This window comes from Cynoglossus semilaevis, chromosome 16 (assembly GCF_000523025.1).
Source record: "Cynoglossus semilaevis isolate Cse_v1.0 chromosome 16, Cse_v1.0, whole genome shotgun sequence".
Lineage (NCBI taxonomy): Eukaryota > Metazoa > Chordata > Actinopteri > Pleuronectiformes > Cynoglossidae > Cynoglossus > Cynoglossus semilaevis.
This window is the reverse complement of record NC_024322.1, coordinates 10,763,950-10,791,424: the sequence shown is the minus strand read 5'-3', so window position 1 is coordinate 10,791,424 and position 27,475 is coordinate 10,763,950. Positions and strand designations below refer to the sequence as shown.

The window sequence follows — 27,475 nt, the reverse complement described above, 5'->3', positions numbered from 1 at the left end:
ATTCCCCTGCTTATAGAAAACATAATTGATCTAATTTTGCTGTGTTCCAAAGTTTCTCATTGAGCTGGCTTTAAAGATAGGGGTGACTTTAGGAGAAAGGAGAAGGTCTGGCAATTGTTAAGTTAATAAAAGGAGGGGAACTATTGTTATCGTAAACTACAGAATGTCAATAGTTTTCTTAAGGTTTAAGGTTGTTTTTTTTATTACTGCCCTAACAGTAAAGTCGTAAGTCAAATACTAAAGTAGTAAAGTCAAGTTCTTACATTGGTGGTGTGTGTTTCAAAATAGGGTGTGATTTTGACCTTGGAAGTATCAGCTCCCCAGAGGAGCAGGGCTCTGCACTCAAATGAATCAGCCATTAATTATACTACTGCTAATTGACCACTGAAATCTTATATTCTTCTTACATACTCTTTCAACTGAGATTTAATTCTACTCCCAGTACATTTCTGATTGGAAGTCTGTCGATATGTTACCTTTTTGTTGGCGTACCCTACAGTCCCTCAAATGTAGTGTTGTTGGTCAATCATTTCTGGACAGTACATTGCTCCTCGCTCAGTTGCTCCTGATAGCAAAACCATGATCCTGTGCATGGGGGCAGGTACACCCCCAATTTACCCACGGGCATAAATGAAGGAAGGCTCTTGACTTAGTAATGTTAACAGGATCTTTCGTATAGGGCCCTTTGAGAGGCTTCGATTCTCATGTTTAGGAATGAATTTCAACATGTGTTCAATGGAACAAGTAGACGCTGCTGGCAGCGGATGTGTGAGTTGTGGGAATTTTATCTGTGGCCAAGAAAGAAACTGAAGTTTTTTGGCTTCGGACTCCAGCAGAACCTTAAACTACAGCAGCACATGGCTGCTTTAGATGTTACCTTGCTCAGTGGATGATTGTGATAAATTTAACCTTTGCAGCATGTTGTGTTCTACATAGCCAAACATTATCTGTGTGCATTTTTGAAAGATTTGAAAAAATACTTTTGACAGTACAGCAGCTTTTAAATGCTATAAGATGTACCGTAATACTCTGTGTAAGGTAATGCAGGTCACAAAGGGGACTGCAAATAGGAGGAAAAGCTATTTAGATGTTGGTGTGTGATGTGTGTGTGAAGTGTGAAGAGGTTGGCAGAGAAACAGTGGGCACGTGATTTACCTTTCATGTGTGATGCTTTTATTGTGGAGAAAAGCGTGTGTCCGGGGCGAGGTGGAAGATGTCTGAATGTGATAAGGGTAGAAAAATGTCAGCAGTGATATGAAGTGTGCCTGCTGTAACAATCAGGGAAGGAGCCCTTTGTGGTGAGCTGTACTGCAGGAAACCACAGGTTTGGATGAGAAGCCTCTGTGTGTAGAGCTTCCTTGTCACTGATGTGAGGGAAAGACAGAAGCAGAGGCGGCATGAAGTTTCACATCACCTTAGTTATAAAGCTGACCTTTCTGTAAAAGAAATCAATGAGCACAACATGGTGAGTCACTGTGTAGGTGATGGTGGAACTGATGACTGCAGCAACTCAACAGTCTATTGCTCAATATATCTAACAAAAACCCATCTGTTGCAACACAAAGCTCAGTGACCAGATGTCATCGCAGTGCTTTACTGATCAAGTAGTTTGACTGGCACAGTTTGCTAATGACAATAATAATAAAAAATGAAGATATTTTATTTATTCATTAGCAATTACAACTCTGACTCACTTCAAATAATCTTTCAATTTGGGGAAAAGAAAAAATAATTTAAAGCTAGATAAAAATCTTGTTTGTCCTGAATATTTACCATTTCCAAATGTGTAGCACAAATACTGTAATAACAGGAGGAATAATTAATATTTTATTTCGTACAAACAAATGACTGGAAAGCAGAGCAAGGAGACCTTAGGACATGAGGGAAGGCTATCAAACTATCCATTTATGTAGTGAATTGGTCCAACGAGAGCTAACTAACTGATAACAGCTGTGGATTACATTTTTATAAAAATAAAAATGCATGTGAGCTGGGACAGTATAATAGGCTAATCACTAGCCCCAGTTTAGCTATGGGCAGAGTGACCTACTGAGTGAGGGAAGGCCTGTTGTGTTTGGATGTTGGCTCCCAGATGCTGCGCTAAACAAACACTTACTTGATAACAAGCGTTGAAAGAGTATTATTTTTGATTGATGTCTAAATTTAAGAGTTTGAGTAGCGTTAGCTTGTGGGGTCCTGAAAATATCCCTTTAATTAGTTGTACAATTTGCTTATCATCTTTACAAGTATGTTTAAGCATGTGTCTTATTGTATTTTCTCTGGTTTCTTTCTGTCTCCATGGTAAGTTCAGAGTGTGGGTGTTGTGTTTGTATCTGGACTTTGTGAAGTTTCGTTTTAAGGAAAAACATCCTGCACACAGAACTGTGCAGAAAGAAAGAACAGTGACCAGAGAAGCTCTCTAAACAGGAAAAAGGAAATGGGCTGGAGTTAAATCTGCCTGGCGTTTCTTTACTACCCAACTGGACCCCACGTACTCCAGAGATGTCTTTTGATAGTGTCTACCCAGACCTGTTCATAGTTTACATGCAACGGCATGAGAGGGCATTGCATGAAGAAATAATTTTGGTTAAATATGTCTGTACTTAATCAACAAAAAGTCAATATTTGAGTAGCTGAGTTCCAGAAAAGTGGTTTGTTTCCACAGATAATCATTCTTCATGCTTCATTTTCATCTGCTCTCATGTGTGACAGTCGGTGATCTCACAGCACACAGAAGGATACAAACAGGCTTTACAGTGATATCACAAACACACAGCTTCTCTGTCTGACTTAAAGTGAATGTATATATTTGAATAGCACTTGTTTAAAGAAAAACAAAACAGCAAGAGGCAGCATATCCCCTCACCCTTTGCCTAACATCTATCTCATCTCCTGTAATATGTTATGTTATGTGTCTCTATTGAGCTAAATGAGTCAAATAAATCAGAATAAAATGATAAATTATAAAAAATAGTCTCCACAATTAATTGTGATTAATAAAAAAAACAAAGATCTTTTGAAAGGCCTAGAACTTATACTCACAAATAAATAAGCATTTATTCAAATACGTATATGTACGTATATTTTACAGTTATCAGACTTAAAGTTAAGGCTCCGAACCAATCAGCGAAGTCCACCTTGATTTGACTATGTTTTCTAACTTTTACTAACATTAAGGGATTTAATCAAGTCAATTGTTTGCTTCTCTTTTCTGCACAGGCCTATTCATCTACATTTAAAGATTCATTAGACTGAGATAGACTTTTGTGAAACTCTGTTCTCCCTACACTTAATCTGATTATTAATTTGTACCAGTTATTGGCTACTTTGACGTATCCTCTCTCAGTAGTTTAAACCTTACAATTAGAGAATGGTCACTTTCAGTACCTCTGTGAGACAATCTACCTTTCATAAACTCCAACTTTTGACATTTCTTTGCCTCGTAAATAGGATTGAAAGCATAATTAATTATAAGGATATATTTCATATTTATAAACTGTGTGTATCCACCCATGTCCTTTGCCATTAGAGTGATTAATGTGGGGACACAGGGGTACCATCAGGCAGCACTGAAAGAATTCCACTGTTCCTCCCAGTCCTCCCAGAACCTGGTCTCTGTGAACTGCTCCATCTCTCATTTCCTTTTATAGCCTCACTTCTGCCCCCGGACTCTAACACCCCTGTTTTGTGTCCCCTGACTCTAGCTCCGTCTATCTCTGAAAGGGACATTTGGCAGACATTTTATGCTCTGACTGTTTTTGGTTTTTTCCTCCTAGCTTGTTTCTTTATCACTTCACACAATCTTCCCCATTTTTATAGCCCCACCCCCCCCCACCCCCCCTGGGTCTGACCTTGCTACAGTACATGTGCAATTCTTTACGTCTGTATGTCCTCAGTTGAGGTGAGTCTGCTCGGTGAGCTCATGAGGAAGGATTGTCTCAGCTGTGTTTACCTTCGCAGACCATACGTACGTCTTTCTCACAGAATCATCCTCGGGCTTAGTCATACAGCGTCTGGTTGAACAGGTGTTGGTGACATGATTGAGTTTATTTAAGTTTGACTTTCGTTTTTTTGAGAGGGGGGGGGGGTTAGTCATGCTCTCCAGTCATTATGTCTAAACTATATCTGATCAGGTGGTAACAAGGCTGTTCCCTGATCTCACAGCTCAGACCGGACCAGCGTAGACCAAACATCCCCATTGCTGCTTGGAGATCAAAGTGAATTATTTGTTTTAATCTGGGTGGTGTTAACAAAATGAAAGGAATGACTTGGGATAACGTCTCCAACATTTTATGACCTTCTCTCTGCCTATTTCGGAGCTGCAGATGGAAATGACGTGAATTTGTGTTACACATGTCCAGACGGGCCAGTGAAATTTTAATGGCTATAATTATTTTCCAAATGTGCTTCTGCAGATATGTCAGTGGTTATATTGGTTAATGTGTCTACATTTTTTTAAAAAAAAAAAAAAAAAAGATGAAATGGTTTACATCTACCTCTTTCTCTCTCACACGCGGACAGCAGTGTTGTGAATCAAGTTTAAACCTGTCCAGATCTAATCCATGATTCCTGTCAGCCCTCATTTGGAATGATTTTCCTTCATTTTGGATTTCCTGTGAGGACAAAAAACAAACATTCTCAGGCCTCACAGTTAAGGGATCACTGCATCTGGTTGCCATTGGTCATCTGATTAGGGGGTTGAGCAAAATCTCTCAACCACAACAAGACCTGACATACACAAAAGACCAGAGCAGGTTGGTTTATTCGAGTCTGTATCAGGAAGTTCTGATTAGAGTTGTCCACTGGGAAACCGAGTTAAGCCTTGGTCTGACCTAAAAAAGAGGGAAGGTCCAGTTGCATCAAGCCTTTGTGCAAACATCTTGGCCTGTGTTTATACAGAAGGTAAACCTCAGGAGGACAGAGGGAGCTCTTGCTTCTTTCACGTCTAAATAAGTGTTTCTCTTGGCTTTAAAAAATAATAGTATATGTTTTTATTCACTCCGAACACTGGAAATGTCTGGAAGAATAGCTTGACATACAGTATCAGTGCAACTTTACATTTTGTTTTTGTTGATTTAATCATTTTAAAATGATTTATTTACAGCACTTTGTCTTGTTCAAATTATATAGAGGTCTAAAGGCGGTGCTTTGCTGCTTTATAAATGAATTTATATTACATTCTTATATGTTCTTTAATTGCAACACTAGATCTATAAAAGTAGTTATTAATTTCACTACTGACCAGTTTCATAGAAATTGATGCTAATGACTCAGTCTTTGACGAAAACATTTTATTAAACAAAATAATTCTTATTATAATAATTATAATAATTGTGCCCTGTTCCAGTAGAACCGATGTGACATCTGAGGTCCAGGGAAATGACACGCTGACAAAAGAAAGTAGACAAATAGTAGACACTCCTTAATGTCTTTTCTATGGCTGTCACATGTTTCTTTTCTAATTCTGTCTCTGTACCATTCGTTGCATTTACTCCTTCTACTTCCTCTTCCTCTGAACAACACTGTGGCGTGGGCTTTTTAACACTCTGCTGTGTTTTTCCTCAAAAGATGTTTTTACTGTAAACGCATTTGTCCATGGATGTTTAATGCCTGCACACAGTGACTGCAGCACTTAAACACCGCTGCAGGAAGTCTATGGTGGTGTGGCAGGAAGAAGAATTTGCTGTAAATAAGCAATGGTGCAGACAAGATGAAGTTGTTATCAACGATAAAATCTGCCAAATGCATTATAGCTGGCTCAAGAATTTCCCTTATCACCGCAACAAACACCTTTGTAAAGCGGGAGTTATTACAACAAGACATGCCTCAATAGAAGCTGTTCCCTGACATGGGTTTGTTTGATGTTTTTCTTTCTTGGCTTCTGTGTTTTGTGCGTGCATGCATGTGTTTGTTTTCTAACCATTTTGTGAGTTTGTTCCTCAGCAGTTGTAATCTGATTATTCAATTCCAGTCTGCGTTGGACTATTGGCGGAAGACAGGGCCGCAGCGAAAGTAAAAAATAAACACCATTGTGTTTTTTGGAAATTTAAATTTCCTACGTGAAGTTTGAATGATATATATTTAGAAGAGAAGTTGAGCTTTTTAATCGACTTGGCATCGTCCTACGCTGTTTTCCACATGAATTGAACAACTCAGATAATTTGCAGCGGCAGTCACCGAATTTACTTTGTGAGGAAAACATTTCTAACAGCCCGCATGAGTCACAGCCAAACAGCAACAATCCTCAGCTTGACTTAGTCACTCACTCTGCCTTTAAACTCTCTTCAGTGTTCATCTTTGCACATTCTTTTATTTATTTTTACGTTTATAGTCTGACTCACAAAGATGTACAGGGTTCATTTAGACAGACTTCTTTCCTCTTTTTTTTTACAGATGTTTGCGAGCATTCGCCCAAATTCCTGCCTCTTTTACCTCTCTCAGCTTAATGTTTACCAGATGACATTTTCATGTTTTTTTTTCTATTTTTGTCTGACTGTGAAATTAGCAGCTGAGTCTGTTTGTTTGGGGGTTTTTTGGTTTTTTTTTTGGTTTTTTTCAAAGAAACTTGGTTCAAACATGCTGGATATTATACAGTACATGTGAAGAAATAAAAAAAACAGAGAGTTAGTATCCAGTTGAAGCCTTGCAATATTGCTGATTCAGATTATTATCTTTGATCGCCTATTATGTCTCAAAGGATGAAAATCAAATATCAAAGGAATAGGAAGTTGGAAAAAATGTATTTAATCTATCTTCTGTTTTTTACCAATCCTAGTCAGAGCTGAATTAGACGGAAACTCTGGCTCATTGCAAAGTCATAGAGCACAGTAATAAATGTCAACCAATCACAGTTCAGAAACATGTATCTAAAGTCTTATATGCCAACAGAAGCTGAGGAGAAATGGATGGTTTAATAGAAACAAATACTGTATATCAAAATTAACTATAGAATAGAATATAAATAAGTGTCACTTAAAGTTAGTTATAAGGCAAATTAATTATGTTGAATAGTGACCACCCATTATTTACATGTTGAGACTTGAATCAGTGACAAAAGTGAAAGTGATGAAAACTTTTGTCTAACATTATACAGTACAGCTACATTCATAGTGTTAACTCTCATTCTCTGAATTCTTCCCAAACAGGGGAGTATCACACACCCAGTGTAGAACGGCTATTGGCCTGACACTGTGATATAGTGCAGACATTGGGGCACACACGTGTGAGTTGCATGTATTGTAACTATTCTCAGAGACTCGTGTTGAAAGTTACCAGGTGTTTCAAATTTAGCAAGTTTGCACTTCAGCTTCAGCACCGCATCATTAGAGTGAAGACGAGCAGCTGTAAACTTGGCACATCGTAACCGTGACAGATGGTCCTGCATACAGTACACAAATGTAGACACACACTGACAGACAAAATGCCCCAGTGTCCCCTTGGCCCATGCTAATGTCATACATCATACTGTATTTCTTCTAAATTAAGTGTCCATGGTGTGGATGTACTGTTCCAGGAGCGTCAACACTCTCCATGTAAGGCCATCTCTCACTTAGACTAAACCAAGTGGTAAAAATAACTGCCTTTGAACAAATTCTTTTAGGGTGTAATGTGTAATAAAATCCAAGGCACAGTGCTTCTGACAAAAATGTGTTAAATATTTTCACCTTTTGGGTCATTTCCATTTATTGAGTAGCAACATACGTACGTTTGTTTTTATTTGCAAAAATGTGTGCTGTGCTGTAAGTGTGTTAGTAACAGAGTGAAGTGAAGAATACACTATTTACCAGCTGTTTTAAGATAATTGGCTGTAACTGTGGCAGCTTACTGAAAAGCAACTATGTTGGATCCTTGTTAACCTTAGATTTGAATGATGGTGTTAGGAATTCCTGTGGGCCAAGGTCAAAGTGTAAAGGTGGAAGGTCACATCCTTCATTAGAAACGAGCCCTTGACAAACAGTTCACAGATCAAACACACTGGGTCTTCTTGTTGTAGGATTTAGTTTCTGATTGTCATCATTACTGTTATCTCAACAACCATCTCTCTCTTCACCCTTGTCCACCTTGTCCTTCACATTGTTTGAGATGGTAACTGGTACCAACTGTGTCACCGTGGTCAGCAGATCAAACGCATCCTGACCTGCAAATTGCCTGTGATCTCTGTTCATGTGACACTTTAATGACATGAATGAGTCTCACACAAACAGCGTCTATGGTCAAGCTGTGTGGTTTCATGTGTGAAAACTGAGAAAGCAGTTCAGAGCCTCTGCTTACATGGGTTTCAGTTTGACAGCTAAAGATTGACGGATCTCTTTGTGGCTGAGAGCTGGTCCACAGGACATTGAGTTACGTATAGTTTTTTAGTCAAGATCATACACTCCTATCAGTCTTTCTCTTCTTCTGTTCATGAGACTGTGTTTTATGCCTACTTTGCTGTTTGAACCAATAGGAAGAGGCTTCGTGATGCATTTTCTGCATTCCATTAATGGGTGTTTTTTTTTCTTATTCTAATTCAGTTGCTCTTTTCTATCCTCTTTCTCTCTGTCATTTGTAATCTTCTACCACTTAAAGACACCATGCCCTTATTGACCAATTATTGTACTCATAATTATGTGGGTTTCTGATTGCTGAGAAGTACCATAAATCATCCCTAAATCCCCTAGGTTGTCGTCTCACATTGCACATTGAGGCCTCATCTTGCCCCTTATTTCATGTTGCACCTCCCTCTCCACAGCAGACAACATTTCTCTACATCTGTATTTATAATTTGCCTTCAGTTTGCTTTGTCTGCATTTGCTGTATGTTTTTGTATCATCAGTGTTGAGCGCTCTGGATGATGTGTTGACTTTGGCCGCTCTTCACATTGTCAGGAAGCGGTAGGAAGTGTTTATGTCTATAAAATCTACTGTAATCAGTGTGAAAAAAAACGATTGCGGTGATTCAAGTTGACAATAGATTATACAGATGGAAAATTTTCAAGGTAGAATGGTTTGTGCATCGACACAACACCGGACCAAAGAGGAGATAGGGAATTTACCATTGTTAATACCCCATTTTTGTAATCAGTTCAATCATTTGCCAATGAAAATGCCTCTGTAAATCATTTCTGGTGATGATCGTTAATTTAATTAGCTTTAGCTTATATGAGCTATCGTTGTGCTATGGCAATGGACTGTGTGGAAATGTAGTTTATATTTTTCGCATTATTGTGTTTGAAACCAGCGCTTACCTTGGTCTTAGCATTTTGATTAAAACAATTTCATGTAAAATTTATATATTTTACAAAAGAGACCTTAACCTCAGGTGTGAGACTTTAGATGAGATTTTACCTCATTGTCCACAGACTCTCATGGATCTATATGGCCGTTGTGCTGCATTCGCAGACATTTAGGTGTTTGTTATGCCTAAATATTTGGATTTCCACAATTTGTACGCTTTGCTTTTCTACCTGAAGAAAGATCTTGTGAAAACATTGGGCTGCTTCGTTGCTTCACCTCCATTCTCAAAGCAAAAATAATCCCTCCATATTTCTTTTTAATAGCTTTGCTAACATTGTGCTGTGTGTAGCAGCAGGAGGAAGGGTAAAAAAAATGGGCGTGAGAACCAGGGCTGTTGATGCAGCTGGTTTTATATCATACACTGTATATTATACTGAAGGAATTGGCGCATGGGCGCAGTGAGGCACCAGTGCAGCCATAAAGAAGGGGGGAGAAAAACATACAGCAGTACACAGACCTGCAGTACACAGACATTAATCTGATCAACTCTGACCTGCAGGTCATCATACAGTCAGGTATCCATGCATTTAATGGTTTAATAAAAATGGATGATAGTAATTAGGAGGTAGAAGAATGACACTTAAGTAGATGTTGCTTTGGCTCCTGTGTGACGAGACTAGCTGAGAGGGTCAAAGGCAGGGCAGGGATAGCAACACCATTGTCTTTAATGACAGGAAGAGTCAGTCCTAGTCAGATGGCCAAAACATAGGAAGGCAAAAGGTACACAGTTGAAGTACAGAATCGCTAGGCTGAGACACAAAAGGTCCAAAAATGAGAGGAAGACACTGGGAATTAGCTAGAGACAATGCTGGTTCAGACTAAGTGAAAGTTACGAACTGACAACCACAATAGGGGAAGTAAGGGGTTTATATAGATATATATTTATATTTAGTTTGTGGTGGAGTAAAATAGGCAGAGGTGGGGGTGGTTAGGTGATCACGGTGGAGTGAAACAGAGTAGGTGGAGACAGGTACTATTAGAGGAGGGAGGTGTGGACACAAGGCAGGAAGTGGAGTGTCTCAAAGAGAGACATAAGGTGAGACAGAAGAAAATTAAACAGAGAATAACTGTAGCCTGAGAAAAAGAAAACCAGGAGAGCTGGATGACACACTGTGTAAGCTACAACTAGGCACGTGTATTGATGTAAAGCAGAGACAGAGTCTGTGTAGGCAGTTCAGGAGGCCTCTGAAATATCTTCACAGATTGGAGTGTTGGAGTGGAGTGTTGTACTGTAAACTAACAATGCCACACGTGACCAGGCAAAGCTAACCAGATCCTAACTCCCCGTGTTTATGGCAGTTGTTTTCTTTCATATATACTATTCTCTGAAGGTCTATTGACAGATACAAAGGGAGTTCTCAAACATACTGTATTTCCAGGTGATTGTGGGACTTCATATAGAAGTGGGTCACACTGGAAAATGATACAAACTTATGGTGATACAATTATGAATCCACTAAAGTAATCTGTAGAATGTATTCAAAGCATTTTTGAAATTTACTGTACATCACCTGCTAGCTTACTCACAGCTAACATGTTAATTGAAAATGACCAAATACTGACTGACTGAGAGGAACAACCTATTATGGTAAAACCAGACAGTTGAGCAAAAAATGAATTTAAGACATTTTTTGTCAATGAGCTGTGTGCATTAATAATATAACTGTAAACTGGAACTAAAATGTTAGTTTATAATGCACTAACATTGTACGCTTTTGATGACATTACCACAGCTTTCAGTCCATTGTTGTAATACCGCCTGTGGATCATCATCCAATTTGTTTCCAAGGTGTTTTCCGCAGCTGTGGAAGATTGGCTTATTATGTCAGCAGATGGAGAAAACAGGATACTGCAGCTCAGTGCTATTGTTCAATGAAACAACCCCTCAGCTATTTTGAACCTGTGCACTGTACATGTTGAATGGATGGTGCATTTCTCCGTGATGCGTAATCAACTATATAGGAGCCAGTTCTTTGTAATTCTCTCTGGAGTTGAGACAGCCTATTGTCTATATTTTGGATTTCCACATCACTGTGGAAAAAGGTCATTTTGTGACTTTCCCTATATTTCCCCAGCCTAAAAAAAAACACTTGCACTTGAATCTGGGTATATACAAAAAAAACACAACGGCTTCATCATGTTTTCAAATTTAAACAGCAGTTTGAAGCAACCCTCAGATCAAGTGATAGTTAACAAAGACTTGCAGCCAAGTGAATTCCAAGAGGGCGAGGAAGAGGGTCCTTTTTGTTGTGGTGATAGGGGATCATTAAAGGACGGCATCTGTACGTTGAAGAAGGTCTTTGTGTGTATCAATGTAGTCTTTGTCAGCGGGAGTTCTGGGATCTTCTGTCAAACTGAGGAGGGGGAAATATTCAGGCTCTTTATGTGACAATTTGTTGCCACTGTGGCCATTTCCCTCCTTTTTTCTAATGGGTAGTCTTTGAGTCTTTGAGGCTTTTGCTGCCTAAGCAGGCTATGGTATGGCCTTGTGGGAGGACAGTGTGGGTGGATGTACGACAGCGAAATGGATGCTGTCTGCATGTCTGTAGTCAGTTGTACTGGGATAGTATTTCTTTCTTATTTGGAGACTGAGAATTGTATTATTCTATAATAATATAATTTATTATCATTTGAGTTCCTCAGTTTTGAATATCTGTGTTGAAATTATTCTTTGTTTGTGAGACATTTGTTTTCACCTTTATCCATTTTAACCAGCAAATCACTAGTTATTTCATGTGCCAGGACAAACATGTTACAGTATCATTATTTTGTCCCATCTTTTTTTCAAATGCTACAAATAGAAATGTGGGTTTGATTTAAAACAAAAAAAAACAAAAAAAAACCTCTTCTAACACTTCAAAACTGTTATGTTTTAATTAATGCCTCCATCGATCTCAGCCTGTGTCACAGTGACACCTCTGACCTGTAGGACGTGAAATCCCATATGGGTCACTGCTTTCTCTGATCATGTCGTGTCCACACAGACCCCACGAGTTGCATGTGTGTACAATGCGTCGCTCACACTGGCACAGATCAGCCTCAGTTGGTGGGTGGTTTTCTCGGTATGCAGACCAACCAAGGACAGGCTGTCTTTAGTTGTCTGCACATGTAAAAAGAAGGGGCCCAGAAATCCCGATGAATAAGACTTTCATGGTTACATGGATGTCCATTATGTCACTATGTCTGGACATTCGTCATGAGTCAGGGAAGCCACATCCTAAACATTGCCTCTGAACAACAGAACGATTTACTCAACAGTGCAAACAGCTCTGCATCACTTGTACAGCAGAGTCAAGACATAAACAACAAGTGTATTCCAAAAACCACACAGTAAACTTACACATGTATACACTTGTACATTCAATCCTAATCTCAGCCAGTGTTTTACACTTGCGTGCAAGTTGTGGGTGCATGTGTACAGAAGTACGTCCCTTAGTTTTTCCCACACATGGCAAGCAGTGTCATAAAGATGGACACAAATGAAGTGGACCAGAACCATAAGACAAGGACTATTAGTCAGATTTCTATGCCATTTTATGTTTACTGTGACATCTGTTAGTCCATGTCTGACTGTGATTTGTCTGTTTTTTTCTAAACAGGGTGGGAAGAAGCACAGCGGCCCCTGTGGAGGAAGAGATTGCAGCGGAGGCTGTAAATGTTTCCCAGAGAAGGGTGCTAGGGTAAGTCCCCATTTGTTATTGCACGGCTTTGAAAACCAGGAAGAAGGTTTCTTTATATTTTTATCATCTGTCTTTCTCTTTCTGAACCTCTGTGATACACAGCTTTGTTAGCTTTTCTTTCCAAAATACCATCAAAGGCCATGATAACAGACGATGAAACAGAACTGGCAGTTGACATAGTTTGGTAACCACGCAGGTTTTTTCTTAAATGTATATACTGAATGCTATGTGCTAAAGTGAGGGAGCAACAGTGGCAACAGAGGCATTAATGTAGTTCTTTACAATATAATGGTTCAAAATTGGCATGTATGGATTTTGTAAAACTTTTTTTTTAATTTCTAAATTTGGACATGTGAAGTATAGAAATATACTTCATTCCTGCATTATTTTATTAGTCGGTTAAGGGGAGTTCTTAGTACAAGTGACTTCTGTTGGATCAGACTGAGCCAAACTCCACACTGAGAAACCTGTATAATAAAAAGCCACACTCCTTACCTTTACTTTGGTGAATATTTTCAGGCCAAATATTCATACAAAATTCAGCTGTATTATCGGGGAAACACAAGGACTATGTCTGACTAAGAACTTTTACCCAGCTACTGTACCTCTAACTACCACAGAATGAGCCTCTGAGGAATTCTAAAAACCAAAAAAGGCCAGAGGTGAAGACAGTGTTGGTCTTTACAACTGTTGGCACGTAACAAAGACTTACCAGATCAGCTTTACAGTAGCCTGACCTTTGACTTGCACACTCGCTATGGATACAGGAAATCCCTGAATAAGTGAAAGAGAGAAAGGAAGTTCCACATTCCACATTTGAAGGTCACCAGACTCCCGTGACAGGGTCAACCTACCACTTCTTCTGTCTGCCTATCATTGTCCCTCACTTTGTCTGTTACAACTAGATGTGAAGGGCAGAAAATTTGGATAATTTAGGAAACAAGTGATAATGACAGTGCGAAGACAGTGAAGAGGTCCTCATTATCCGTGAAGGCCTAGACTTCATATAAAAATAAGAGAAGGCCAACTCTGGCTCATAGGTCTTTCATGAGCACAAGGTAAAATAAATGACCTGTTACGCAGAGTAAACATAGATTATACACAGTATTTGATGTATATGTTTTCAAGGAGTGTTAATTTTCCCAGAAATCAGAGCCCAGTTCTTTATCAGATCAAAAAAATATCCCTCTGAAAATTCATCAGCCAACAGATGTGCTTGTTTGTGAATGTGATGGAAACCAAGACAGATTACCACAGATGTGTTCATCCTTTTGGCTCTTTTGCTTCACGTCTGTCTCCGGTTCTTCCAAATCTTTCCCCTACGGAGGGTCACGGAGATGAACGGCTGACTCAAAAGGACGAACTGATCCTCCGCAGCTGCTTGGATTTGCTAAGACTTGACGCAGCTGTGGTGATTAGGAGATGGGTGTTAATGGGTAAATGGCTGCTGAAGTCCATGTCAGAATCTTAACTTGGCAGATCTGTGGAGGTGGTGTTAGACCAGGGTCCCTGCTTTATGTTCCCCGCTGTTTAACCTGTAGGGTAGACATAAAGAGGAAATGTTACATAATGTTCACTGAAAGCAATTGTAATCAAAGACAATTTGCACATTAATACAAAATAGTAAATAGTCTTTACTGCAGACAAAGTCTGTAATCAGAGATCTGCCATTCTGATTATTCATACTCTTCGTTCATTATGAGGACTGTATACGCGCTACAGTATGTTTCAGTATTGGTACAAATAATGTCACCTTTGTTTTTTTAGTTGTTTCAGATACTGACTATTATGGACTAGTTTTGCTAGAAAAGAAAATGATCTATAACAATTCAAAGCTCATTTGTAAATTGTTTTAAAGCAATTCTTTATTTATTTATTTGTTATGTTATATGTTTCCTGGTGTCCCCATGGCCACTTATTTAGTTCATGCAAAACATGGCAGTTTAATACATGCTTAAATCCACATTCATGAATTTACTACCCATGAATAGTCACCGTGATACACAAAATGCACAGAGATTAAAGATATTTCATGGATATTAATGCAGACAGAGTGGAGAGACAGACAGCAACAGTGTGAAAGAGAGAGGAAGAATACAGTTGATTGTTTAGTAGGAAACGAAATATGTTAATTTCATGGATATTCTACTTTAGAGGCAGAGCAGAGATTTGGCAATGCTCCTCTCCAGCTCTGCCGCCCACAGCCTTCACAGAGAAGGAGTGTAAAAAAAATCATATCAAGCTCCCCACAAAGTTCTCTTTGTTCGACTTTATTAGACTCATGACATTGGTGATTTAAAGAGATCATCTTAAAATTGAATTATGACAAAACAATTAGGAATTCATTCAAATATAGGGACTAAAAAGTTTCCAAGCCTAGGTGAATGGGAAAAATCATTTATCCACCTAAGGAGACAACAGATCCAGGTGCTTTGGTTGAAGATCGTGAGAAACTAAACATGAACCTCCAGAAAATGTGTTTAGGTCATCAATGCTGTCTATTGTTACCTCCATGAGAAGTGGCACTGGGATTATACTGGATAAAAATGTACTTCTACTCACTTGATAAGGAAACTTTGTACCAATCGCATTGTCTGTCCTCAGACGTCAACACCTGTGACAGTGGATGCTGACTGATGCAGTAAAGTCAATGACGGTATAACAGCACAAACAGTATGTAAAGGAAGGACAAATGCACAGAGTCTGTGTGAAGGTTTAGTCAGCATTACAGACCATATGCAGATGGAGAAATCCTGGCCCATCTACCATGGGAACCTAGAGCTTGGAGTGAAGAACAGGACATGACACAGTTCTCAGGAAGCTCAACACAATGACAGTGCACTGATCCTTTAATATAAATGGTGTCTGTTTTTATAGGAACAAGATCCTCTCCATGTTTAGCTATAAATGGCAAATATTTCCTTGTTCCACGCAAACAAGTCTACCTTGGGTCCATGTTCTTTCCTGTTTCCTACAGGAAAGAACAGTGGGGCCAAGAGGAATGCTGTGGTTAGAGCAGTGATCAAAGACTCAGAGACTCGGAATATTGTTTTCACCAGAGGATTTACTGTAAATGTTGTACTGTACCAGCAGTTCACCCAGTATCCCAAGGACCGTTATCCAACTTAACACCACTTCCTCAAACTCTTTCAAAGTTTGTCCTGCTGTCATCAGATTAGCCAGGAAGGTTCCAGACAGTCCAGCTCTACCTGTGCATTCATACGTGTGTGTGTGTTTAATCATCCAGTCACAAACCCAATCTTTTAACCCTTAGGCCATGTGTGCGGTATCACATATATCAGTGATGGTCCTCTGTTTTGCGTTACCTCTCAGGACTCGGCTAACTCCTTATAAATAGAGTCAGGTCTGAAAGTAGAGACAGGTCTGTGAAACACCGATCTGATTTTCTAACCTTACCTTGGCATGTCGGTCTGCATTAGGAGTTTGTTTTAGCTTCGCATGTCTCATACCAACCATCTCTTATACCAAACCTGAGCTTCACCCTGATATTGACCTGAACTGGGCCCAAGAGAAAGAGAGCACTAACTATGTGGAATATGTGAATATGATTGGCAAGGATGGGCTGGACGTTAACAACCTGCTGTTTTCACTAAAACTGCTGGACAGAAAGATCGTCTTTTATTAGACTGTCTTAAAAAATCAGTCTGCAGAGATCGAAAGCTACATTTGTCTGGTGAGAAAACTAAATCTGCAGAAAAAGACAGAGTATGGAGAAAGGCTGAGCCAAACAGACTGCCACCAGCTGTTTGTGTTTGTTAATACAACACAGTGACGTACAGTGTCTCAGGCAAAAGATGTGAAGATGTAACATTTGTAGCTGTTTCTACAGGTCATAGACTTTAAGGATGTCTGTAAACCGCTGTGTGAGGCTCTCAAAAGTTATGATGAGGCTCTGAAGTCATGCTTTGGGGAAACAAAAACTCTTAAATGTGCTCCTTAAACTTTACACATTCCACTGGGGCCTTGTTTAGGTTCTCTTGGTTACCTAAACACCGAACTACACGACAGATGATCACGATAAATGAGCACAATAATTAAACAAAACAACAACGATTTCACGTCGTGGATATACAGTACATTTTACCACAGTTCTTAACTGTGCTAAATGAGTTTTTAAAGTTACTATAAAAAAAGAAACACGAGTAAAAAAAACAGACTCTAAGATGATGTACTGCAGCGCCTGTCAACAAACGGTCACTGTAGAGCAACATCTTCAACTAAAGCTCACAAGATCACAGACATATTTTCCTAATGACTTTACTGTTGTCATGGTGATCAAAGGAACATTTTTCAAAGGAGCATCCTAATTGTGGAAGCAGTGTTTATGCCGTTTTCCTCATTTGTCTGTGTTCAATCTTTGAGGCTCTGTTAAAGAGTCTCACTCTCTCACTTTTAAAATGAAGGTCGTTATTCAGGAACAAGGCAGCTTTTGTTGGTGTAGACAGAAAGGCATCTCTGTGTTTTTTTCTTTTTTTTTAAGACACCAGTCTAGAATATAAGTGTCAACAACACTCAACAACTCTCACTATAAATAAATGTGGCATTACCTTAAATTTCTCAGGTCTGTTGGATGAAAATACTGTAATAAGTTGTTAATCGCGAATGCCCAGCCAGGGTAAGAATACAGCTGGTATCACAGCTGCTTTGTAGACAAAATTATGTTTTATTTTTAATTTTTATTTTCTTATTTCTTGTCATACTCAGGTGGTTTAGTAGCACTTCTGCTCTGCTTGGGCTGCTTTAGCATATATGCTAACAAAAGACATATTTATTGAATTACTTATTTTATTATTACTTACTACATATTAAAAATATTTTTTACTATTGTCAATAGTATATATTACTCTGCTGTGTTTAGACAAAAACCCGAACAATAATTATAAAACCTCAGAAAATACAAAACATGTAAGAAAATATTGGCTATGAAGAGCAAAATGAAAATAATTCCAGTAAATATGGGTGAGACAGCATGATTTTTTTAAAATCTTTTTTTAACTTTTCATTAATAATTTTCATATTTCCTGTTTGTGTCACAGTGCAGTCATTCTGTAATGTTCCAATGGTTCGTATTTCTGTGACAGACACTGGCCTTGTTGTTATTGTCTGTGGCCTGATGGTGTTATCACCAGGCAGCACATGCTGTGAGGCCAAATGGAGCGGTCACAGCTTCAGATGAGCAAAACTGGGATTTGACATTTAGAACATACTTTAAGATGTGGCTGCGACATAGTTGCCTTGTAAAACGCTGGAACTGGTTCCTGGTTACTTTTTGTAACTCCCATTGCCTGGTACTGAAGAACACATTAAGGCACATCATGTTTTATGCCTGAATCAAACTGCATTGTCAAGTTGTCTGTAGTCTTACAATTGGGGTAATTAAGGTGGTCCAATATGTGGACTGTCTGGAAAATTCACCATTGCAGTCAGGAAATGTTACGATCATCAAACAGGATCCTCAGGGCAGTAGAACGAGGACTGTGGTTTCGGTCACCACAGTAACACCATCTGTTACCCATCAGACCTTTTGGGAAATCGACTTTGGAGGCAACGTCGGAGGAAACAATGAAATTTAGACATTGTCATAATTTATTGGCAACGCAGATGTATAGTATTCCTAGAAGAACACCTTGGACACTAATGATGCAACATCATGTGTCGTTCTGTAATGCAGTCATTATGGTAGTGTTACGTTACGTGTCAGTGAAGCTTTTTACAGCTTTAGGTCGGGGTACAGTCCCACCTTTAACTGTCATCACCAGCAACTTAAGGAAAATGAGACCATTAGTGTGATGTGATGTGATGTGATGTATATCTGCTGAGATTATGACTTCATTCATTTTGTCAGTGTTTGGTTAGTAACTATATACATGCTTGGACCTCTGCCCTGATGTGCTTACTTGCAAACTGTCTAGGAATGTGCATTACATCTGGGTGTTGCATCCCAGTGTGTGTGGGAAAATGGAAACACTCCTCTAGACTGGCAACAAATTGGCCTGTGGGCAGAATCAAGCAGCTGGACAGGTCACAGAACGTAAAAAATAGAGGATTATATGGGGATCCCTGGCATTAATGTAACTGGCGGACGTCCATGTCAAAAAGAGCCAACATCACAGCTGGGCATTTGAATTCAAATCCTACTGTTTAAACATGAGGCTTCCCATGACTGTGGTGTCATTTTGTATTTACCAGTTGTTCTAAAGTAAAAATTCCTCTTCTTCTTGGTACCCTTCTTCATTTTCTACTTCCCTGTTTTTTTTTCCTCCTACTCCCCTATTCTTTACCTTCATCATCTTAATTTCCTCCTTCATCTAATAGATATCGTCTTCTTATTCATCTTCTTTTACATCCTCATTTCACTTGGACTTCTTCAAAGTTCAATCAACACTTGCCTCTTTATCTTCATCTTACAGCTGTGCAACTTCAACCATTCCTCTACATTTGAGAAAACTGGACACGAAACATAAATATACAGTTTACAGTATACAGTATGTTTCTGCCCGTTGCCCGTTGCTCCTGCAACCTCTCAACGGTTACTGAAAAAATACCGTTGACGTGTCTTTCTCCGGGGCGATGAACAATGTCAGAGAACAGCTTTGTTTAGGAAATCCACGTTTCCCTGGTGTGATTTTATAAACAGAAAACAACAGAGGTCTGGGAGACCCACCGTATGGAAGGTGTAACAGCAGTGTGTTACACTGGTAATTGTAACAGTGGGATTTTTGGGGCCACGCACCCAGGATGGACCTCATTACGCACAGACACACACTCAGACTCAGGTCGACACCTGATATACACACACCCAGGTGGCCGGTCTCTGAGGTGAGGGTAACACCTCATTTAAGACTGTGCACCATGTCTCACACTTTCCCACACACACACAAACACAAGAGCTGCAGCTGTGACCTGTTTAGACACACGTTCTTGGACCATAGACTGGAGACGTCTCGTTCTTCTACCATGACGCAACAGCACAGGTGTCAGGCCCCAGAGACCCCTGGGATATCTGGAGGTGCAAGCTGTGCTGTTCTCAGCCTGGGACCCCTCTAGCCCCCCACCCTCCACCCCTCTGCCCTCTGAGTCTTGATCTTCAACACACGCCTACTATTCTCATGCATGTTCTTACTCACACACACACACAGTCTCTCCACTGGTCATTATCGGCCCCCTCCCTCTGTCTGATTGCTGTCAGATCTCTGGCACGTTTCTCTGCACGTGCTGGGAGATAAAGGTGACGTGCATGCAAAATTTAGCTCAGGGCCCAAACACATTCATTCTAATGTAAACTGTGCTCCTGGCAACAGAGTCATTGTGTGCTGAAAAGGATAAACAAAGAGCAGCAGACCTTCATGAGAAATGACACAAGTGACATGTGATGATTTATATTTATATAAATTTTGAACGTCAACTCTTTTATCATCTGTTCTCACAGGAGATATTAAGGGCATCTGAAGGAGTATATATTTTACAAAAACAACTTCAGTTGTCGTTACTCTGCTGATCTGTACTTTCTCCTTCTGCTTTAACTTCCGCTCCTTATTTTTGGGAGTCTGCTCTGTCACAAGGATTTTCTTTCGAATGTCTGGGGATTCAGAAGGTTGACCTCCGTGGCTACAGCCAGGAGATATATAAACACACTCTAATAGATATCCAAACATCATCTACAGATGTTTATTTATTCTGCCCTTGTCCTCCTTGGGGTATTCAATATAGAACCTTCTTGTCCTTTGGACAGAGTCTTCTTTACCCAAACCACTTATTCCCCCCCAACTCCTCCCACCCCCGCTATGGGGCATCATGTAGGGAAGAGGAAATGTGTCCAAGAAAAATGTGTCCAAGAAAAATATTTGAGGTAGGTCACAGAGCAGCAGGACCTCATCCACTTAAGCATCTGATCCTTATGTGGTGTTCAGAGAAGAGACATTAAGCAGACTCTCTTCCATGTTTTTTTTCTTTCTAATTTTCACCCTTTTACATCTTTTCCTCTTTCTAGAGGCACCTATGTTCATTTATTTCTTTCCTTTCATTCTGCCTGTCTTCCTGCTCTTTATTGGTTCATTTCTTCCTTGTTTATTTCCATATTTAAACTTCACATTGTTCTTCCTTTATCACCTGTTTATTTTTTTTCTTTAATTAATTTAGGCTATTCTCTTTGTCCTAATTAGATCCATTTGAGTCGATTCTTTTGGAATGAAACAGTTAATTTGTGCCACACCTTGGATCCTGTGATTGTCCCCTGCTCAAAATATCAGAAGTAAATTTGCAACAAAAACACTAGTTTTTGTTGCAAATTTACATATAAGACAATATGTCTGTAACTCGTCCTCATGAACGATAAATAGAAACTAGTGTTTATGTAGTTCAGATTAGTCGCAGTTGAAGTCCAAACTTTATGTAAAAATAAAAGTTACAGTATATCCCTTTCAAGACCTGTCCATCAAGACCATAGTGCCCTGACCCTTGTCTGAGTTTGTGTAAGAAATAGCCAAAAAATTATATATTTTCATGTGGTCCACCTGTGGTTGACTACTTTAATGCTGTTTTATTGTCTGTTGGCTGTGTTGCTCTCAGAGCTCTGGCAATAAATGAAGACTTAATGTAGGAGGTAGATGTGTTGAGTTGTGTCATCCATCTTGGAATGAGCTGCACATAGAGATTGTCATCCAGATTTGATGTTTTTACAGTGTATGAATCACTAAGTGTACTGTGTGACTCAGACACATTATTCTTCACTTAATGACAATAATAGTCCACTTTTTACGTAAACAAAAGATAAGGGTTGACCATAGACTGTACGTCAGAAATGGACGTCAGAAAGACGTCTACAAGTTTACTGTTTAGTTTAGTCAATGTACTGTGCTAAGTAATTCTGTGTAATATTAGGACACTTCTTTAATACAATTAAAAAATGAGAGATGAATGAGTGTGGGTACAACATGGCAGACAAACTCTGTTTAGGCTTCAGTGTCTTCAATTCATCTGCGGAGTTGTAGTATACACAACTGTTGAGGGCACACCGTATGGCACTGTGGCTTGTTTACTGCAAAGTAAACTCAACAGGATTCATACATGAAAGCATCTATCCTGGTTTATGTGGGAAGCATACCGTCTGTATATCGCTGTGATATATTTACATTTTTGTGTATGATATATGATAGCTTCCATTTATGTTGGCCCGACTGATCTTTTTAATTTGCTCACATTTCTTTTCCTCTGTTTCCCTTAAATTGGATGAATGTATTTTTCTTAGTAGAGATGCAGTAGAGAGGGAGCTTCCGGCCAGTTGTTTATTGATTTATATTATTTCTCCCCAAGGTCAGAGGTTTGCACACTGGACTGCATGTTCCCATCCTGTTCCTAATGGCTTGTTCCAAAACCGTCCACCCAAGGGGCCGTTTTTGAGTCCCGATGAAATTTATGGGGTCAGATGGAGGGACCTTTAATAGAGCTGTGATACAGGAATGAGAAATGCAAACACACCCACATAGAAACACAGACAGTGAAGACAGCGCAGTGGTTTTCTCAGAAAGGAACAAGACGTCATGAAGGCCCTTGCTCAAGTGCTTGTGTACTTGCCAGTGTGACCGACTGTTCTGACTGCACGTAATTTGTGCTTCAGTTAAACATTTCACGTACAAATAAGGACTTGTACAGTGTATATTCACCTTGGCAACAATAACTTGAAACCACATTTTTGTGACTGCTCAGACACTGTAAAATCTATTTTCACATCTGTCAGAATGAAGTCAATAAACTGGGCTTGTTTGTGGACATGACCCAGTAACTACTACTATCACAACTTTACTCTTCTCTCCTGTGAGTCTAGTCCATCTGACAGCAGATTGATGGTTCATCGTTTGTTATTACGAAGGTCATAAGATACACAAATGAAGGAATGACGTGAGGCCTAATTTGTCATAAAGAGAAGGAGAGCCCCACACACGGCTACAGTAAGACAAATTCAGAGGTCACCCCATATTTCCTCAGCTTCGTGATCACGTGAATTCATGACTAGACTAAAAGAACGAGATGTTAACAGACAGTCACAGACCGTCTGTCCCTGGTTTTGTTTACGTACTAAAAATCTGACAAAATGTGTTGTTACAACTACAATGCAATATGACCAAGTTAATTAAAATACATGACTTGGCCGTACTTGTTCATATATTTATATTCTGCAATTTCTATTATTTCTGTTTTACTCAAGTCTCCTTTATTTTATTTCCAAGATTTTGTGTGATTTTTCACGTTGTTACAACATTTTTTCAACATCTTCATGTGATGCTGCCCAGCTGATTTGTAGAATTATAAAATGTGTCTTAGCTCAACAGAGACAGGAAGTGAGAGAATACAGGCCAACAAAGGAGTGTTTGGATAGATGCAGAGGGATGTGAGAACTCTTCACAATTCTGGGAGTGAAGGAAATGCTGTGTGGAAGTGGCTCTGATAAGGAAGGGGAGTCGAGAGGAATGAAGGAAGTGAAGCAGTGGATGACAGGTTATTTAAGAATGGGGAGGACTGGGAAGAGGTGTAGATCATAGCGGAAGAGGGGAGATAAAAAAATGACATGTTGATAAAAAAAAACAATCTGTCATGAGGTTTATTGCACAGGTCTGTCCATCACTTTGTCATTTAGTGAGTTTGTAGTCCTTTAAAGTTTTTGTATTTCAATGCCAATAAGTTTAAATTAGCAAATCAAAGTTAACTTGAAGATAGTTTTTTTTAAAGAAGCTCTAATTATATTTAGGTAAATAACATTTGAGAGTACATTTTTAAAAAATGAAATATTATCTTATCTATAAATATTCAGCATCTGGACAGACAAATAAATGTACTGTAGTGTTACAGATCTTTATTTATTTTTTTATTTTTCGTTGTGTTTACAGTAGATGCAGCATTGTGGCTGTTTTCTTGTTCAAGCATGCACTTTGAAGCATCTGTCCTCCATCATCAGCTATAAAAGAAGCCTGGTATTTATCAGGCCTCTGTTCAACCCAAGCAGAAAGATTGTCTGCAGTGAACACACTGTACCATGCAAAGGCTATAGACAAGGATCTAGTGTCAGTTATAGCCACACACACATACTTTTGTGTTTTACTAAACCCTAACTATGAAAAAAATATATACAATATACCCAACTGTAATCAACTGCTACCCTATCGTTCAATTAATAATTCTAATTTAGAACATACTGTAGTATAGTGTCACTATTCTGTACATTTCATTTCTCCCTTTGTCTGAATTATATGCTCATCATATGCTGACGACACCACCATTTTTCCCATAATGAGTTAGCGTGATTGACATTCTCTAACACTTTGCAGCTGTTATTGTTGAACTGATGTCATGTATTTTTCTCACCATCACAATTCAAACACGTCACATTTGAAACGTTTATTTTAGCAGCAGTCAGGAACTGTGAAACCATTGCTGGCCATAGATTATATTTTATGAGATTTGAGGACTGATCAGTCTTTTACCCAAGACCAAAACTAAACAGTCAGTCTCTCCCAAGGACCACCTGAAAAACTATGACTTTATAGCAATTCTTAACTGTCTGAGTATTAACATGTACTTAGAAATACTTAGACCACTAACACTTTTCAGCGGTCCAAATGTTTGCCCCAATATGGGCCAGATATGGGCCATTTGATATGACTAGCAGATCATCGTGCGCCTGCAGGTTATTCCTTTATTGCTATAGGCCAAGTGAAATTAGCTGTGTTGCCCATCAGAGGCCTGTACCTGGGTTTTTTTATCTGTCCTGTCAGATCTGATCAATGACTATCTATCTCAGTTTTATTATTTATTGGTAACAGTGATAAAACAGCACATACTAAATAACACTTCTTTTTAACCGTGTGCAATAGGAGTTGTTTTGACAGGCCTGTCGTCCGACTGTTGTCTGCTCTATAGGCAACAGCTGCACTTTTGAGATTGAGGCCAGGACAAAACACACCTTCTGTTCCTGTGAGCTTTGGGTGGTTGTTTTAAAAACAGACAAACATGCACAAAGAGAGAGAGAGAGAGAGAAGGAGAGAGAGCGACATGCTGTATGCACTCAGACATGAAGCCATCTTTTTTTCTTGGACTTTTTTCTCACACTGTCTGGATCTGATTTGTCGTCGAGCTTGTTTGAATTGTTATTTGACATTGTTTAGGCTCCCTGGAATTTTATTAATTCCAACAAGACCCTTGGCTTTAGCGTCATATAACAAGGCCCAGAGCTTCACTCTCACTCTCGCTCTCTGGGGAGCACAACATCACAATGTTTGTTGGTTCTCACAGAAACATTTGCAGGCCTCAAAAACCTCAAAGGTCATGACTTATTGACCCTAAGAGGTCTCAGACAAACACTCCCATAGTGTTGGTTGTCCTCAGTCCCATCTCTTTCCATTTTATCCACCCGTGTCTGCATGGTGTTTTTTAGTTGAGCGTGAGCTTCACATTTCAACTGTTAAACTGTGGAAAAACTGAGACGTTGTCTTGATGTTACACATTTTAATGCATGTACAACATGATGTGGAATACATATACAATTGTGCCATAATTTGTCCACCAAGAGTGTTGCTCTTATACACAGTTGTTTCACACAATGTTATTTCCACATACTGCAGGAAAAACCTTTTGTTTCACCCAATCAAGCTTAAAATATGGTCGGCACGCCCAGCATGTGTTTATGAAGGCTTCAACTAAAGAAGTTCACTGAGGACAGGGCAGTGAGTAAGTGCTGTCTTTAGTTGACAAGCTGCTCTCAAAGCAACTCTCAGCTCTCTTCTCAAATATTAGTTTGTTTGTTTTTTTACTTCTATACCCAACTAAACCCTATGTCACGGGCCACACCCTTCTCATGAAAATGTTATTTTAAGGTTAAATCCTTGGTCACATGATACCTGTCAGGCAGATTACAACACAGCTGTGGCAAAGAAGATTGATTTATTCATCATATTTTTTTATTTTTTTGAGTGTATCATGTTTGCAGTCTCTGGTGTAAAATGGTTTTTAACGTGTATTTTAAATGTGCTCATTTTTATCAACATTTGTAGTTAGTAGTGACTAGGAAACTAAGAAAAAGATGGTTAAAGTTGTGCCAGGAACAACCACACACTTCAACTCTTCAACTCTGACGTTCAGCTCTAATTGTTTAAATCCCTTCAAAACAACCATGGTGACCAGAGGGCTTTACAGGCTTGGGCAGAAAGATAACAATAACAATCAGAACATAAATCATCAAATAACAAATAACTACCAATCAAAACAAAGATGTGAGAGATTTAAATGCAGCTGACCGCCAGTCGAAAAACACTTATTAGTTTTAGCTTATCTAATTTGTATGTCATCTTTGGTTTGGACCAGGCTTTACAGACATCCAGAAGCATTTGACTATTTCACCTAAAGGCTCTAACTAAAATTTTTCTTCTTTTTCTTTTGGCTTTGTCCCTTTTTTCAGGCTCACAGGCTTCACAGGCTCTAACTAAAATATAAATGTTAAAAGCTGTAAACGTTTATCAATACAGTTTTAATTTTTTTTAATATTTGATACAACGTTGACATCTTGAAACCAATGATTTAAAGGGACAAGAAGCCAGTGGATGGAAGTTGGAAGTCCAATTTTAATGAGAGGCCACTAGAGGGAGGCAGCGAAATGGGTTTCGAGCAATTGTTTTAGACCAAGAACAATAATCTTTGTCTCCTCCGTGTGGTTTAAATAAAATAGTTCCAACATTAGTAATCAAGTTCTCTATGACGTTAGGTGTTTTTTATTGTTGTTATGTTTTGAAATATTTAACCTTTTACGTTTTATTTTTTTTCCTTATAATTTCATCTCTTATGTCTCTGTTTTCAACAGGTAATTCAAATGGCTGGAAATTGTTATTATTGTTTATTTTCTTTCCTTACACATCTAGTTTTGTTTTTTTTTTATCTTTGTTGTTGCTCCTTCTGTGGTTGTGTGTCTGTATCTCACCTTACCATTTTGACAACAACATTCATGAGTTTTGTGGAGGTCTTACTCTTTCTTCCTGCCTGCAGCAGCTTCATCACCATCATTTGTACACTTCATCACGTCAACTGAGCAGTTTTTACTGATCTGCAAATTTTCATCCAGAACCTTCTGAAAAAAAATTCTGCCACCCTCAGCCCTGTCTTTTTGACAATACCACTCTCAGACAGCAGATCTCACCACTGTGTAAACCATTACCTCCTGTATCCCTAGGATTGCAATCATTGTTGCAATTGTTTCTTTAAAAATAAAAAAAATAAATCTCAACCTCTTCCCAATCCCAGGGTCAGCATGGGCCTCTTGGTCCTCAGGGTATACAAGGACCTCTTGGGAAAAAGGGTGATTCTGGCATCCAAGGACATAAAGGACATAAAGGTGACAGTGGCCAACATGGTGTCATCGGCCCCAAAGGCAGTGTGGTAAAGTTGACCTCTTTTGTTTAAAAGAGCATTTTTCATGTGCAAAATTTCTCGTCTGGTATTATTTTTTTCTCTTCTTCT

At 39.0% G+C, this 27,475-nt stretch overlaps 1 protein-coding gene across 1 annotated transcript in view; it reads left to right on the top strand.

Moving 5' to 3' along the window:
* Positions 1–27,475, top strand: part of col4a2 (collagen, type IV, alpha 2) — a 45,067-nt gene that overhangs the window by 2,468 nt on the left and 15,124 nt on the right. The window contains exons 4-5 of the mRNA XM_025063678.1: positions 12,875–12,955; positions 27,260–27,399. Of these exons, the coding sequence (XP_024919446.1) occupies positions 12,875–12,955; positions 27,260–27,399 (221 nt within the window). The remainder of the gene's footprint in view (positions 1–12,874; positions 12,956–27,259; positions 27,400–27,475) is intronic.